The following is a 16,655-nucleotide window of genomic DNA, read 5'->3' as shown; positions in this document are numbered from 1 at the left end:
AAGCTTCGGCTACCATACAGAGTAAAATGAGTACCCAAAAATAGTAGCTGCCGCAGGCTGAAATTTTCATTCTTACGTTGACAGCGATACCAGTATCTCATCACTTTGAGAAAAAACGTTTGCGCACTTACATCGTCTTACTGTAAACCAATCTCTGAGCCATAACTTGTAAATATTTATCTCATCTAACACCATCGGTGATCAAGTTATTTAGATTTTTTTCACTGAAAAATTAACCAGTGCCTTGCAAAACTCTACCTATATCTCTTATGAACCTTGTTACCTAACTCGCAGGCTCCAGATACTGGTCTTCCTTTGGCCATACACAATTTTTTACTCTCACTGCTTGGCACTAAGCTTCCGCTGTATCAGTTCTTAGTGATTTAGCCTCGTCTTTTTCCAACAAAAACTGCTCGCCATCAGACCTTTGCCATACCCGTCACTTGTTCTCACGAAGTAAGATCAGTTGTGTGAAGAGAACGAATATAATCGGTCACAAACTTGTGTGCATTCGCGAAAGATTCGTATAGTAATCAGGATCTTGAACTGTGTTTCATTTCGAGTGAGAGAAAATTAATCTGCGATTGAGTTCTTTACCTTGAAAGTAGGGTTCATAAAATTTTGTGTATATTTACAGTGCTACTTTGCTTACTTCATCGCATTTTTTTTAAATTTCAGTCGTTGGCCATTCAAACATGAAGATTGCGCGGATGTAGCAGAAGGAACGATATCACAAGTAAATTCTTACATAGTCGTGAATAATCATAACGATACTGAAGTGCCAACGGATCTTCACGAATACTTTATGAAGTGGCTGTCAGTCAGTGCAGATCATATTGTTATTTTGATACTGCTTCTTACGCTGGCTATAAAGTTTATATTCTTTGAAGACAAGGGTGAGCTTACCGAGCAGCTTAGACTAACCGAAGAAAGAGAGGAACAACAGAGAATTAGCGAAGAAAATATGCAAACAACTGCACTAGATGTTTCTCTTCAGCAAAGATTTGGCACACCGCTACCTGTGATGCATACACCTGTGTTTCCAATTTCTGGAATGAATGGAGAATGGGTCGAAGTTGGCGACGAGATGCAAGTCAAATTCTTCGACAAAGAGGTTCAGACAGAAAAAAGCATTCCCCACTCGCAAAACTTTCCTGAATCTAATACAGATAATTCACAAGATACACCCGAAACGACAAGGAGTGTCGAAGAATGTCTGGCCATTTATAAATCTGAGGTATGTTAAATGTATTTCAATCTTTGACAGATTAAAACAACTATCAAATAATGAGTCCTATGAATCGCGGGTAATATTCCATAATTCAATCTAATTTATATCTATAGTATTTTCTTTATTGTCCGGTTTTAAGAAGGTTTACATGAATAAACATCTGAAAAAGTGTCCGGATTTTGGAAGTCATATTTTGATAATCAATTATTCAATTCGATTGGAGTATCTTTTATTCAAAAGTATGTAGATTGAGTTTCATTTAAAAAATTTTTTTATATAAATATTTTCATATAAATCAATGTTATTGACAATAACTTCAACCATTTTTCTAGGTAACATGTCTTGCGTTCTTAACGGTTTCTCAAAAACGTCTCAACCAATTTACTTTAAATTTGTGGACCGTATTCTTGGATAGTTTATCCTCTGTCACGGTAGAGGTTTTTTCTAAATGAAGGCTGTTTGACATGGACATTCAACTTTTCGTAAAAAATGTACAATTTTTTTTATTTGACTAGTAAAAAGAATATTTTAATTTAAGAGAAATGGAATATTGTCAAAGTGGATGATCTGTTCAAGAATATTCTCTCTAAGTTTGAAGTAAATCAGTTTTTAGCCGTTTTTCAGATGACCTGGGTTCCGCAAAACAGATTATTGAACGAAATCGTTGACATTATTGGCAATGCCAGTGCTTCCCATTGATTGTTTCTAGTAAAAAGAAAAATATGCAAATGAAGCTCGATTACCATGCTTTTGAATAAAACAAACTCCAATCAAATTGAATAATTGGTTGTCAAAGTATAAGTTTCCGAAATTCACTCACTTTTTCAGTCATCTACTTATACGTACTCCCTTAAAAGTGTCAGGAGATCTAAATATAAACAAATCTTTCACTTTACAGTTGGGTGCGAGCGCGCTGACAGACTCCGAAGTCATACAACTCGTGCAACACAAATACATTCCAGCATATCAGCTTGAGAAAGCAGTTGGGGATATGGAAAGAGGAGTTAATTTGCGCCGTACGATCGTTGGAAGGGCTGGAAAATTCCTGGATCATCTGTCGGATTTGCCGTACAAAAACTACGACTATTCAAAAGTGTTAGGTTCTTGCTGTGAGAATGTGATTGGATACATACCGATACCGGTTGGAATAGCCGGACCTTTACTGGTCGATGGTGAATTGATTCATGTTCCAATGGCGACAACAGAGGGCTGTCTAATCGCCTCCACAAATCGTGGAAGCAGGGCTCTCCTGAAGTGTGGAGTGACAAGCCGAGTAGTCGCAGATGGCATGACTAGAGGACCCGTAGTTCGATTTCCAAATATATCTCGAGCAAGTGAAGCGATGACATGGATGCAGGACGAGCAGAACTTTGCAACGATGAAAAGTTCATTTGATTCGACGAGCAGATACGCAAGATTGACAAGAATACACATTCGCATAGCAGGCAGACTGTTGTTCATAAGATTTGTAGCGAAAACCGGTGATGCTATGGGTATGAATATGCTCTCGAAAGGTACAGAAAAGTCTCTACAAGCGGTGCAGAAAATTTTTACAGACATGGAGATTCTGTCACTAAGCGGAAACTTTTGTACCGACAAGAAGCCGGCTGCTGTCAACTGGGTTGAAGGCAGAGGGAAGAGCGTTGTCTGTGAAGCCATCGTTCCAGCGGATATCGTCACCACAGTACTGAAGACCTCGGTCCATGCGCTTGTCGATGTTAATATCAGTAAAAACTTAATTGGATCTGCTATCGCAGGCAGCATAGGCGGTTACAATGCGCACGCAGCGAACGTTGTTACAGCCATATACATTGCCACGGGACAGGATCCGGCCCAAAATGTAGGAAGCAGTAATTGCATGACCATCATGGAGCCCTGGGGGCCTGATGGAAATGATTTGTATGTATCCTGCACAATGCCAAGCATTGAAATTGGCACTGTTGGAGGCGGGACTGGATTGCCCGCTCAGGGTGCTTGTTTGGGAGTACTTGGAGCCAAAGGCGCCCATCCGGAAACTCCTGGTGAAAATGCTAGCAAAGTTGCCAGAGTTGTCTGCGCCACTGTACTTGCCGGAGAGTTATCCTTGATGGCGGCTCTCACTGCAGGACATCTAGTCAAAAGTCATCTCCGACATAACAGGTATAGACAAGGCTAATCTGGTACCTACGAAATCATGACTCGGTAATATTTTGTACACGTATTTAAAATGTAAATTGGCCAAAATGCTGCTTGCATACAGCAGTCATTTGATAAATGTCTGGACTCAATTCCATGTAAAGCCAAGGCACGCCTGCCTGTATGCTCTATTTTCGGACCATCTAAATAATAGGACTTGTCCATTATCTTCTGCATCAGTTTCACGATTTTATCTTGATACTGTAGAATAATAATGTGCCTAACGAAAGACAAATCGATGACATGACATAATGTGAATCACTACAACTTCTTGTCACGCATAATAACATACCTGTAAAATAAAATGATAAGAAACAGGGTATTGTTTAATTATTAGAAAAGAAAATTTATATTTATAGTGCAATACAATTTTACATTTTATTACAACTCATTTCTATTATCTATTTTACTTAAAATTGAGGAAAACGTTTCAGAGCTGTTCAACTCTGGAATATTATCAAGCAGTTCTACTTTTGTGTATTGCTCTGCAGTATTGAATCTTTTTTCAGTAAAATCACTCAAACAGAAATCGAAAAACTAGTCGATCAGCAATCATTTGACAATAGATATTTTTTCCGAAGTTTTTAAAAAATTTTACGATTTGTAGTCACTTTCACTTTTTAAAAAAAATATCAATGTCGTGAAAATTATAGGGTTTAACTTATAAAATGTTAGTCACATTGATCTTTTCTCTGAATCCAAATTTCAGTTCATGATTGTCTTATTTCTTAATCCATAAGGATTACCTGAAAGTTAAAAGCTCTTCACTCGAATAATCAAAATGGAAATTCTAATTTATAGTTTTCAATATAGTTTTTCATGTAATCACCTGGCTAAATTATTAATGAAACTATATTTCATTAGTGAAGATCATAGAAATCTACTAATATTTGTCTTTAGATTACAGGATTTGGGTCGAGTTAGTTAAATCTTGTGATTTAGATTGGTAACTAATTTATTTATTTATTTATTTAATCCCATTGCTTACATAGTATACTACAAAAAAAAAAGGTACATACATACATACCAGTAAATCCTACCGATATAAAGATACCTATATGTAGGTTTGGGATGCTATACAACTAACTTACATGCTAAGAAAAGATAGTGCAGTTCAATTTTATTATTCCGAAACATCGCTAACACAGTTAATATACAATTTAACAACAGAAACTTAAAATTTTGAAGTGATATAACCATATAGCTTTCTTGTACAATATAAGATTAGAGATTTGTTAACAACTGTTTGATAATAACCATGTTTTGAATTTAGTTTTCCCAGATTTAACACTAATACATAGTGTTTTTAAATCATTGGGAAGACTATTAGAAAGATTGATTGTTTTTATATAATTATTTTTACCATCCACATCCTTACATATCTGAGGTAGAAAAATATTTTTGCTAGTATTACTATTTGAGTTTGTGTAGTTATTCTGCAATTCATTATAATGAAAAGTAAAAGATTCCAATGCAAAAATAATGTTTATTAACAGTAATAAAATGTCCGAGAGAAGAACTGCTTGATCCCTTCTTATTTACCAAGTATTTCACATACGTACGTACATAAATTGAAGATAAATAAACAAAATTTACGATGTTGCCTAAATGAATTTCTCACATTGCAGATCGTCTACGGCAATGAGTAACCCGGTGAATTTAAACAGAACGAGTATGGGTGGAAACTTGACAGTGCCAAATCTTATCCCACCTATAGAACCTCAATGCACAGAACCAGCACGACAGTCCTAGCAGAGCCTTTAATACTTGTGTGATTGTATTAACGTAAAGAAATAAGAAACAAGAACAGACGAGTTGTGCGAAGCAGTGAACGATTCGTTGTTCCACAGAGCAGCAATGACTCTCTCTCTCTCTCAATCTCAGGATACACACTGTAATTGTCACATGAGAAGAAATCCGTTTGTTCCAGAGAAGAATAATTCTACGAAACACCCATTACGTCTCATTGTCAGAGCAATTAAATCAAATATCTTATTATATAATGGTAATAAATAATAATAATGATAACGACAATGATATCGACTTGCGGATGGTTATCGTTAGAAACACTCTTGTCAAACGTATTAGAAGTAACATGTAATTACATACTTGAAGATAAAGAAATCATCAACTGTTATTTTAATTAAGAAAAAACTTTGAAAAATTTTAATAATAACAATAATCGGATGTACGAGGCAAACATCGCAGAGACATGTGCATAAATATTTAATATATTCTATTTTACTTTTATTAAATATATTGCGTCACCTTTTAGTGAGAATTGGCTTCTTGCATACTTTTTGTATTTACATTAGAATGCTTAATTTCAAGGGTTATTCGAACTGTGCGACTGATTTAAATGTTCGATTAATATAAAGTCGAGCATATATAGATATATATATATAGGTGCAACGTTTTGCATACTGATTGAAGAAATGGTGGTGCAATTATTATTAATATTATTTCTTTAATCAAAGACAATATCGCCATGATTCCGATTACAGTATATGTTTGAAAAAATGAAGTATATATACACATATATATAAATATTACGAACAAGGAATTGCGACATATATATATATATATATATATTACTATATATATATAGTAATAATGAAAAATTAACTAGAGGTATCTATGTTGATGGAGCAAATAGACTAATATATACACGTGCGTATAATATAAATAGTATATCACGTATAATCAGATTAATATATTTTGTTTACTTCTAAAATTTGTTGCAAATTATTACGGGATCTAGCCATTAAAATAATATTGTAAACCAAGGTAACTTTGGGATAATGGGCGATTTTTGACTTTTGAATTTTTAGCAAATATCATGCGTTTTTCCGCTGTCACAAAGATACTCCGGTTTATGGTATCTCTGTTGCTCTTCTTTGGTTTTTTCTGCATTCATGCAGCAGAAACCGGATATCGTAATCAGGATTCGTACGCACAGGGAAAACCTGGAAAACCGGGAAAATTCAGGGAGTTTCTTACAGCAGGGAAAAGTCAGGGAATTTTGAAAATAAGACTGGAATTTTAATTGTTGAAACGTATAATTTTGAAAAATGTAAACACACTTACAGACATTCTTACAAGTTGTGTCTCGAAGAGGAAGAACACTTTCTATATTCACACTGGAATTTTAAGTTTCTTGAAGAAATAACCCGTTCTTATACGTACATTACTTGATATCAAATCTACTTTCGTTTTTTTTTTTTACTGAAAATCGCTGGATGTTGTTTGTAAATTAGTAATCGGACAGTAAATTAATTACTAGGTAATATTGAAGGTATTAGTATTAATATGCAAAAAAATTGTCATTAATCAGCGGCATATTTCTTGGAAGGTTACTGAAAGAACTCCTATTTTCAGGCTGGAACACCTGGAAAAGTCAGGGAATTTCGGGTTCCAAAAAGCGTACGAACCCTGGTAATAAACAAATGAAACAGCTTTATCTTATGGTTCTGCAGTCACACTGCAACGACAATAATGCGGTGTATTTGAAAACTGTACTACAATTTTGAAGTGCATAGTTCGACACAAATCGCTTTAAATTTGTTATTTTTCGGATGTTTATTCAGAATTAGACTTGCAATAACTATGAAAATATTAAGTAGCGAAAAGAAAAATTGATGTACGAAAAATTAAGTGCGTTCAGACCCTGTCGTTAAAGAAGGTAGAAGTTTATCAAGTCAAAGTAACAAAATATGTTTAGAAAATCACCATTTCGAAACTTTATAATTAGTTTGTAGGGTCTGCAGTTAGAAAACGAGGATGCATCGCCTTGATTGAATCATGACTTATGCTCTACTACGATTTTCACTATCCCAAAGTTTCGAAATTGTGAATTGTTTAAATACCGTTCATTATGTTACATTAAAGCAGGATCTCCAAACACATAGTTGGAAACGCTTTAACGCAGAACAATAAATAAAAGTGTAAGAATACTTATTATTGTGTAGAGTTCAGCAAAGAAATATTACAATTTCTGACACTTATCAGTAAAGCATCGTGCATTAAGATTTCAAGACTATAAATAATTCATTTTATTCGAGATAGTGCTAATATATTGATATAAAATACAATAATTGTACAAACTGTTTCAAATAAACATAGGAAAAGATAGACAGAAAAGTTTAGGAACTTCGGGTGTAATTACAAGAAGGAAACTGTTTCACATCCGAGACATTATTTAAAACTGACTACAACATAACGCCTAATAGAACCAAGCACATTACATGCATCCCAATACATACATCTATAAATTGAGGTTCTAGCGAAGAGTTGCGGATGGATGAACTTGATATTAAAATGAAATACGTAATGTGCAAAGCTTGTTCGACTATTTGTTTTTTTTTTTCTTCATTGTATTTCAGACTCTTGATTTCACATACCAAAGCATGAACTCCTCAATTCATATGCAAAGCTGATAGAATAGTCAGCAGCTCACGTCTGTGAAATGGAAATTTCTTACAAGGCCAAAAACAATCGTGACAATGATAAAAAAAAATCCTTCATTCATCTATATCCATGTAGGCTAGCAGAATGCGATGTATCAAATACGTCAAATCCACTTCTTTCGAGAATTTTATTGTACAGTTGACACTATAATATATACATGTATGAAAGAATTTGTAGTAAAAAATGAAATTGAAGTTGTGAAATTGTAGAATATGTCTCCCAACCATCGAACGTAAAACTAGTCATCAGGTGAAAATAAATAAACTGATAGTACGCATACAAAAAGAAACGATGTTTGGATTTTCAATTATTTCCAAACAATACGGCAATTGTGTGATCGGGTTACCTAGAAAAAAAATATCGATTCACCATTCAAAATATCAAATTTATATTTTTTCTTACAAACATCATTGTCTAAATGCAGAAATGATCGATATTTTTTTGTTCCGCACAGCAGCAATACTTTACTTCAGCACACATGGGAATGATATGCTATTAAATAATTCATTTTTAAAGTTACATTTTTTCATATACTTCTTCATAGCCACATGTTTCACAGGTATGGGAATAATTATCATCCTCCTCATTGTAAGTATCTTCGCCGAACTCATGAGTGTGCGATGCTTTTGTTTTGTCGTACATAGAACTCCGTACATTCATTCGTAATTGTTTCACCTATGAAATAAATCTTTGGTTAAGATTCTCATATTCTTTGAATTGTAAAAATAGCTCAGTACTGCTGACTAGGTACAGTCTTTTCTTTGAAAAGTTCAAATCACTTTGACTTATAGGAGATGAAAAGACAACCATGTCTTAGAAGTACGTACATATCATTAGTAAATTTCACACCTTTTTGTTAAATTTCTTGATTTTTCCTTCTTGTCTTTTGACATCTCGTTTTTCTCTTTCCTCTAACAAAGCCTCTTCCGAACCCCAAACTTCGAGGGCACGTTTTTCTACTTGAAGATGCAAATACATCTTCATTTCGCCCCATCGTACATTGTGTGGATTTTTTTTTGCGATGTACTTCAAAGGTGGTTCCCTTTTATCAAGGTCACAGTCCTTCAACAAATATTCTTGCTTTGCTTCTGTCCTTGTTATTAGAGAATGTTTGTCTTCGTTGTCTCTGAGGGTGAAAAAAAACTATAATCACTTTTTTTCTAAACTGCAAAAGTTGTATTCTCAATGTGACCGGATTTAACAAACTTTTTTTTGTAAATTAATACATGACACGTAATTTAATAATAATTATCTAATTTCAACAACAGTGAAAAGCCTGTATTATTACCACTTCGAAATTTGTAAAAGGAAACGGTAGATACAGAACAGTTGTGTAATCTTTTACAGATTGGTATAAATTTAAAAAATCTGATATTATGATGCACGCAATCTACTTTTAGACATAAGTGTATGAAATTAATAGTGCGTAAGTATAAATAAAATTTATTAATCCATAGATCAAAACAATCTGAAACGAAACTTAGAGATTAATTTAATTCATGAACAGTATTCAGTATTGTTCAATGTTATGATGGAGTACCCTTTTTTTTAATTACTAGAAAAATTGAAAGCTATGCATATTTAATATAACTGAAGCTGATTTACCTGCACTTATCGCAAACCAATAAATCGAAGGTCTGGAAGAGATAGGAATCTTTGAATTCACCCAGGCAGTCGTTACATATAGGCAGTTTACTTATAATTGGTGCTGGTACGGATGTGATCTTTAGCTAAAAATATCATATAAATGATTTTACGTGATTGCTTATCACCTCTGTATAGAATAATGTCAATTAAGCTTATACTAACTATGCAAAATAACCCAAAAGTTTCAGTAAATCACAATCTATTTATTCGAACATACCATCTTTGGCTGTGAATAGTTTATGCATGTGATTCGAATGTAAGTAATATTGCGCAATTAGTAACAGGACCCTCTATTCTAGAAATCAGTTTCTAATTAGTCATTAAGTATATCACTGCTACTCGAGTAATTCTGAATCTTCGAGAAAGTTTTTCTCGTCTTAAATGTGCCAAAATACTTATTAGCACCAAATAGTGTTCAACTATTGTTAACTGTACATGAGAAATGAGACTACCATTTGTTGCTCAAGCTCGTCATCTTCTTCAATGAGGAATCCACCTCCGCTATCGATTACACGTTGACCTCTCACTTTGACGAGTCTTCCAGTAACCGTGTCACTGTTGTCCCTAACATATTGAATCAAATGATCAAAGTATCGAAAATATTATCGCAAGCTTAGTTATACGTAAATGTAGATACGTCGAAATGACATGCATACAAGAATAATCAGCTGTTATTTAGTAATAACTGACGATCTTACTCTTTCGCGTAAGGATGAGCGATCAGCTTCGCCTTTTTCAACAGTAAAGCTTTCTGACGGTTCTTCTCGGCACGTTTTAAAAGATCTGCATGTATTTCCGTGTTGTTTTGATCGGTTTCGTTAACGGCCTTTTTACGCGATCGAGTGTTTGCTGCCATTTCAATATTATCTCGCTGAAATGATTACTCCCGCAGATATCAAACAGTAACTAGTCACTCAAGTTGCCACAAGTATTCAACGCGGTCAATCGCGGTAATCTGTAAATTATTTTAACTCTTGTGCTTGTTTACACTTTGGTGTAGGATTTGTAGTTTCAAATCCTCTACCACTTTTATATAAGTAGAAACATAACAAATGGAAGAAGCATGTAAGTTTGCTACACCTTGTGCTACACGTGATAGTAGCCCAAGTCTATGGTTTTTACTTATCAGTGTTGCCAGCTGTATGGTCAAGACGGGATTTGTATGGTAACTTTGCCTCTACGGACGTACGGTCTAGTTGCTCGACCGTACGCTAAATTTGTATGTTCTTGTACAAATTCTAAAGACTAGCAACTGCTTCGTGTAATTGAAAAATTCACAATCTTTAGCGTTTGTTTGAAATATTCTTGAATATCAAACTGTCAATAATGTGGTTAAAACCTGTCTGGTCCTTGTGAAAAGAAGGAAAATAGTTAAAATTATGCAACCATTAAATATAAAAGAAAAAAAAATGTATTCTACTGAATTTCAAAGTACAGTCCGTTTTCACTTTGAGTACGATCTGTTGCCACCAGAGGGTTGACACGCGATTTCGGAACGCGGTTGCCAGCAGTTGCCAGTACTTGCAGTACTGCAAGTATATTTCGGAATATACTCGCTCTGTCTTGCCGGATACCCTCAAAGTCGTATTGCGTATTTTTCGTTAAAAATTTAGCTATATAAAACTAATTTTTTTTAATGATTTAGTTACTTTGGCGGTAAATTATGTTTGGATTATTACTAAAAACATTGAATTTTGGCAATAGCATATTAAATAAACAACTGAAATAATCGACATTCTTTTCGATTCGGCAATAGAGCAAGAACGTTGGATACCAGGTAGTTTTTGGCGGGATTCCTGAGTAATGACAATTTGAGTTGGTAATTCTGACTGGCGTGATGAAAATTATCTAGCGGTAAGAAACAGTAGAAATAACAAATGAAGTATCTTATTAATTCAGTCTCGAGCTTGTGACAGCATATGGATGTAAAGATTCCACAAAGATTCATTCAACCATTTTTCTTGGAGATTATCGGAGTTATCGCTATACCTCGTCATAGATCCGCAATATTTTCACGTCGATAATACCCGTAGCATATTCCTTATGCCCATATAATTATTAAGTTACAGTGAAGTTTTTTTTGAGAGTCATCAGTTTTCTACACCTATTTATTGTATTGTTAAATATTTGGGACTGTTGATATTTTACCACTAATTTAATTACCGTTTTGTTATTGTACTTGTATTGTTAGAATAGTTATTGTTAGAAACTTATAAATTAATTGTAAGATGGAGAGAGAAGAGCGGCGCGTCCGGATGCACCGATTACTCGTGGAAACTGGTAATAATTTCACGCGATCGGCAAGGATCTACCGCGAGCGATTCACGGCGGATAAACAACCACCATCAAGGCAATCCTTCCGAAGGTATGATGTTCGTGATGAAATAAATTCAGAATTGCACAAATACGTAAATTTACACTAGAACTAGATCCAACTTGCGCAAGCTAAGTAACCTAAAAAGTGTAGGATCATTTATGTGATAGACATATCGTTTACGTCAATTTTGTTTCTGTAAGATTATAATGCTCATCAATTTTTTCAACAATGTATCATTCACCTATGCAAAACTCGTTTTTAGGCTGGCAGAAACAGAGCGGAAGTTTGGGGTACTGAAACAGCCCCGACGGCAACGCATCAGACCGGTATTGGATGGCCCAGCCAGAGACGCAGTGAAAAATGCACTTGAGAAAAACGAGATCCAGAGCATGAGACAGGTGGCCAGAACACTGCGTATGTTTTTTTTTCTGGATTATACTTTTTTGTAACTTGTTTATTATTGTAAAACGAACATCTGGAGAGTTCCATACTAAATCAACTAGCAATTTGAAATTGATCTTGTGAATGAATGTTTTTTTTTAATATTTCTTTGGGTACTTTCAAAAATTGCAGATTGACATTAAGAAGCAACTGTATTTTATTTAATTAAGCTAAGCAGTTCATTTGATGCAAAAACTTCTTTGTTATAGTCATTCCTGGTTTTGTTAATTGATATTTACTAACTGCGTGAAAATTACAAGATAATTCTATTCATAGAATCAACACTATGTAACAGTTAATGTAGAAGTGAAACAATTAATTGCATCTGGTTTAATTATCTTCTCATGCCTTTTAAACGAAATAATCAATTTCGTACAGAGGTTCCGCGAGAATCCATCAGGAAAAGCGTACATTTGGAAAACAGTGCATCAGGTGCCAGCTGGCACAAAATCTGCAACATCCGGATCTCGATCAAAGGTTACGGTACTGTAACTGGGGAATACAGCGTCTCAAGGAAGATGCCGAATTCTTCCGGAGAGTGTACTTCACTAATGAAGTCACCTTCACAAACATCGTAATGCTGATTAAACAAGAGTGTCGTTACTGGACTCCAGGAAGTCCACATTGGATTGTGGAGCAGGACGCCCAACACAGTTGGAAGGTCCAGGCCTGGGTTGGACTATTAGGGGATAGAATAATCGGACCTTATTTTTTTGAAGGGAATATGAATTCCCAGAAATATAGAGACCTGCTTTCCAACGAACTCCCCGGTTTGTTGCACGGAAATCCCATTCCTATGGACCAGGTTTGGTGGCAGCAAGACGAGGCCCCTGCTCACAACAGTAACGCGAACACAAAGATCCTGAACGCTATGTTCCCGGAGCGATGGATTGGGACAGGAGGTCCGATTAGGTGGCCAGCACGCTCACCAGATCTCACGCCACTTGATTTTTACTTCTGGGGTAAAGTTCAAAGAATTGTCTATGCACAGGCCCCTACCACAACGCACAATATGAGGCACCGTATCGCCAATGTGTGCGCTGCAATTCCCATCAGGCAGCTGCAACAGGTGCGCAGATTGATCCGAAAACGGTTCTCATTTGCCACCGAGTAAAACGGACGTCACATGGAGCAACTCTTCAGACAGAAGAACCAGGACTAAGACGTGAGATTCTTTTGACAAATCTCTATTGATGAATAATAAAAATTTATGATGGACAATTCTTACTGAACAAAAATTTGAACCTCAGCATTTCTATAGTGTGAGAATATAGTATTATAAAAATGGAGAAAAGTCAACTTTATATTTGTTTGCTTTTGCACTCAACACAATTGTTTAATATTACATTCGTTCTTATCAAATTACATACGCATCGCATTGTTCTAATTATCATATTTGACTTTTCAAATAGCTATAACGACTGTCCCGTGGAATGTAGAGGATGGCAAGAAATGGCTTTTGGTTAACAGTAACAGTAGGCGAGATCAGGCGTGAAACTTAAGATTAGATTCTTGTATCAAATCGCTCATAATGATTAATACAAAAGTATGATAGGCGCTTCTTAATGCAAATAAATCTGAGCCTCAACATTCGTATTATGAGAACAGTATTACGAAAATAGAGAAAAGTCAAGTGTCCTGTTGTTTACATCTGCATATGACACTGTCTTCATTTGTTTCATTAATATTGGATTTTCTCATATCGAAGTATGCACTCTGCATTTATCTATTTATGATGTACGAATATCAAAAACAGGTATTACTGAGAGTTTCATGGGGTGTAAAGAAGAGCAAGGAATTACTTTTGGAGGACGGTTACGATGGATAAGACCAGAAGTGAAACATGAGATAAGATTCTTTTAACGAATTGCTCGTTATGGATGATACAAAATTATGAGGGATGTCTTTTATTGCAAATAAATATCAGCCTCACTTCTCAGCATTTCTATTATGAGAGTAATATTACGAAAACAGTAAAAAGTTGAGAGTCTTGCCCTTTACTTCTGCGTATGACGCCGTCAGAATTTTTCAATAATATTGGATTCGTTCCTATCAAAATATACATATAGTACTCACACAATTAAATTCAATGATTGACTTTCAAAAACAGGTGTTGCTAACAGCCTTGTTGTATGCAAAGGATAACGAGGACTGGCTTTTGGCGCTGGTTTTAGTGGGTATCCCGTGAGGTGAATCCCACACTCCTGGGAGTGACGTTACCCTCCCCAGGGTAGTCTATAAAAGATTTCCCCAACAATTTGGCTAGACGCAAGAAAGAAAAACCGATAATAATAAATATCAGCACACATCAATATAGTCTCACATATTTCGTCAATTAAAACGTGAATGTCGACTTAGCAGACTTGTAATTTGTAAAAGATGCACTATCATTAATACGTTCGCGATTTCTTTATCCATTATATTTTCAAAAAATAATGCATCAATTCAATGTCATAAACCAGATGTTGTGTTACTATATTGATAAAACAGCGAGAAGCTCATAATTAAAAATGAAGAAAAGCCATTTCGTTATTTCACCCCAGTTTTGAAACAGTAGATTCAACAATTCATTGCTGTTTCACAGGTCAACTGAAAACAAATCGACCTGAAAACATCAGCACCGAGTAGTGGAAAGAAATCTGTTAGTAATATTTTGACGTTAACTTTCACTTTCAATGCGAAAATTAATCTATTGAAATTATTGTCAGGTACAATTAAGCACATCGTACGGTCGGTGGATTGAAAAGGAAAAAATGGCCTTCTCCTTAAATAATTTCGGTTAGTCGACTAACAGTTGCAGTTAAAAATTTTTTTTCACTTCTATGACGATGTTCTGTTCTCCGTTGAAGTCTTCAATTTCATTCCTTTCCTTTACACTGTATCTCATTGATGTGTTTAATGTACTTACTGCCTGTATCCAGAATATCGAGCATAGCATAAACTAATAAGTTTAGGTAACAGCTTCAATTTTTCACTTCACAAGTACCTATGATCTGTGTAACATTGACGTACAACTTCAGAAAACAAATGTATTTTTAAATAATATACCATTCATGAATCATTTATAACCCGTATAGATACTTTATGATATACAGGTATTAAGAAATGCGGTTTATCAATAAATCATAATAATTGCAATCATTATTGATTTAGACACATATGTTCAACATGCCATACGCGTTTGTTTGATTTGATATTATCACTGAGATATTATACAGGATGTTTCCAAGTGCTGCAGTCAACTTGGCAACACGGGCAGTTACTTGAGACAGGCTAGCTCAGTCAGGATAGTCAGGATGTATGTATGTACGTACGTACATACATTGAAAATTGCATCAATTTCTAACAGCAATTATCCTGCACGAATGGCTGTGAAGGTGAGAGGGGTCATTAGTAGTCTGCATCCAGATTTTCGGAAGTACACCCTTCGTCCTTTAGTCGCCATATTGAGTTTGAGGATGAATTCGTTATTTATTAAATACCTCGTTTATGTTCAATTTTACACAAAAATTGATGACGAGTATATTTAAAGCAAATGCTTTTTCATACAACTTCGGTTCAATCGATGCGTCATATCGTGGAGAGAAATTCTCCAACGAGCCGTTGCCGTGTTCGATTATAGCTAGGTTTTTCCTTAAATAGAATAATCTCATTCATGTAACTAAAATGTAACTGTTACCTAGGATTCAATATTGACCCGTATACGTTTTGTCGAATAACGTAAGTAACTACAATAAGTAGCTCGTCACACGTAACTTGGTGCTCCTGAACAGGGTGCATTGTAAATTAATTCGGAATTTTTCAAGTTAATACGGATTTCAATGGTATAAATTGAAAGGAGGAATTCTTGCTTTTTTGCGATACTCGAAGACGGAAATTTTTCCTTTCAAATGTGTTCGTACGTCTCTTTCTGAAACGATTGAACCCCCAGGATTGCAAGTAAAATATTTAGAACACCGTAGGACCACCAGCTAAGAAAATACAAAGGACTTTTCTCGTTTTCCTTCTGTCAATACTGATCCGTTGCTCGCAATCAATTCCTTTCGCAAAATGACGTCAAAATACTGAATCAAATAATTTTTTCCAGCAATTTTCGAAATCGCGAAAATTTTCGCCAAAAATGGAAAGGGGTTAGCCTTACTTTTTCTTCATTTTTGAAGCCGGAAATGTTTGGTCTCCGTTTCGATTCAAATGATCCGCTCCTGACTAATTGGACCCTCTGGAACTCAGAAAACGGAGCGAAAGGAGCGTAGTACCAACAGGAGAGAAATGGCGAGTGAAATTCATTGTTTTTCGGCTGTAACTTTTCATACCATGATAGAAGCGTATCGGGACTGCGCTTAATCGATTTCCCCCGCAAAATTACGTCGGAGTACC

The 16,655-nt window shown here is 35.2% G+C and overlaps 3 protein-coding genes across 8 annotated transcripts in view; 2 read left to right on the top strand and 1 right to left on the bottom strand.

Annotated features, from left to right (window-relative positions):
- Window positions 1-7,888, top strand: part of Hmgcr (HMG coenzyme A reductase) — a 48,951-nt gene extending 41,063 nt beyond the window's left edge. For all 4 annotated transcript variants that reach the window (XM_046635803.2, XM_046635802.2, XM_046635804.2 and 1 more), the window contains exons 7-9: window positions 679-1,237; window positions 2,130-3,370; window positions 5,035-7,888. In XM_046635803.2, the coding sequence (XP_046491759.1) occupies window positions 679-1,237; window positions 2,130-3,370; window positions 5,035-5,158 (1,924 nt within the window). In that variant the 3' untranslated portion in view covers window positions 5,159-7,888. The remainder of the gene's footprint in view (window positions 1-678; window positions 1,238-2,129; window positions 3,371-5,034) is intronic.
- Window positions 6,945-10,645, bottom strand: Xpac (DNA repair protein complementing XP-A cells homolog Xpac). 2 transcript variants are annotated; one of them, XM_046635814.2, is made up of 6 exons: window positions 10,219-10,645; window positions 9,973-10,084; window positions 9,479-9,603; window positions 8,723-8,999; window positions 8,394-8,548; window positions 6,945-8,219 (listed from the first exon to the last, which is right to left on the bottom strand). In XM_046635814.2, exons 1-6 carry the CDS (start codon window positions 10,374-10,376, stop codon window positions 8,216-8,218), a joined length of 831 nt encoding a protein of 276 aa, XP_046491770.1. In that variant the 5' UTR covers window positions 10,377-10,645; the 3' UTR covers window positions 6,945-8,215. The 2 variants fall into 2 exon arrangements, with proteins under 2 accessions (XP_046491770.1, XP_046491769.1); XM_046635813.2 differs by lacking the exon at window positions 6,945-8,219 and having other exon boundaries at window positions 8,366-8,548.
- A 410-nt stretch (window positions 10,646-11,055) lies between these two features.
- LOC124223621 (uncharacterized) lies at window positions 11,056-15,323 on the top strand. 2 transcript variants are annotated; one of them, XR_006884338.2, is made up of 5 exons: window positions 11,056-11,374; window positions 11,749-11,885; window positions 12,100-12,251; window positions 12,657-13,443; window positions 13,691-15,323. XR_006884338.2 is itself a non-coding variant. In XM_069137918.1 (5 exons), exons 3-5 carry the CDS (start codon window positions 11,749-11,751, stop codon window positions 12,854-12,856), a joined length of 489 nt encoding a protein of 162 aa, XP_068994019.1. In that variant the 5' UTR covers window positions 11,059-11,176; window positions 11,277-11,374; the 3' UTR covers window positions 12,857-15,323. The 2 variants fall into 2 exon arrangements, 1 of the variants encoding a protein (XP_068994019.1); XM_069137918.1 differs by having other exon boundaries at window positions 11,059-11,176; window positions 11,277-11,374; window positions 12,657-15,323.
- The last annotated feature ends 1,332 nt before the right edge of the window (window positions 15,324-16,655 follow it).

This window comes from Neodiprion pinetum, chromosome 7 (assembly GCF_021155775.2).
Source record: "Neodiprion pinetum isolate iyNeoPine1 chromosome 7, iyNeoPine1.2, whole genome shotgun sequence".
Lineage (NCBI taxonomy): Eukaryota > Metazoa > Arthropoda > Insecta > Hymenoptera > Diprionidae > Neodiprion > Neodiprion pinetum.
This window is presented reverse-complemented; position numbering and strand designations above follow the sequence as displayed.

Coding starts and splice junctions, on each gene's coding strand:
- LOC124223621 (XM_069137918.1), top strand. CDS start 11,749: ATGGAGAGAGAAGAGCGGCGCGTCCGGATGCACCGATTACTCGTGGAA. Junction 11,886..12,099: donor TCAAGGCAATCCTTCCGAAG/GTATGATGTTCG, acceptor ACTCGTTTTTAG/GCTGGCAGAAACAGAGCGGA. Junction 12,252..12,656: donor ACAGGTGGCCAGAACACTGC/GTATGTTTTTTT, acceptor AATTTCGTACAG/AGGTTCCGCGAGAATCCATC.
- Xpac (XM_046635814.2), bottom strand. CDS start 10,376: ATGGCAGCAAACACTCGATCGCGTAAAAAGGCCGTTAACGAAACCGAT. Junction 9,604..9,972: donor ACGAGCTTGAGCAACAAATG/GTAGTCTCATTT, acceptor TGATATTTTTAG/CTAAAGATCACATCCGTACC. Junction 9,000..9,478: donor TTGGTTTGCGATAAGTGCAG/GTAAATCAGCTT, acceptor TTTCACCCTCAG/AGACAACGAAGACAAACATT.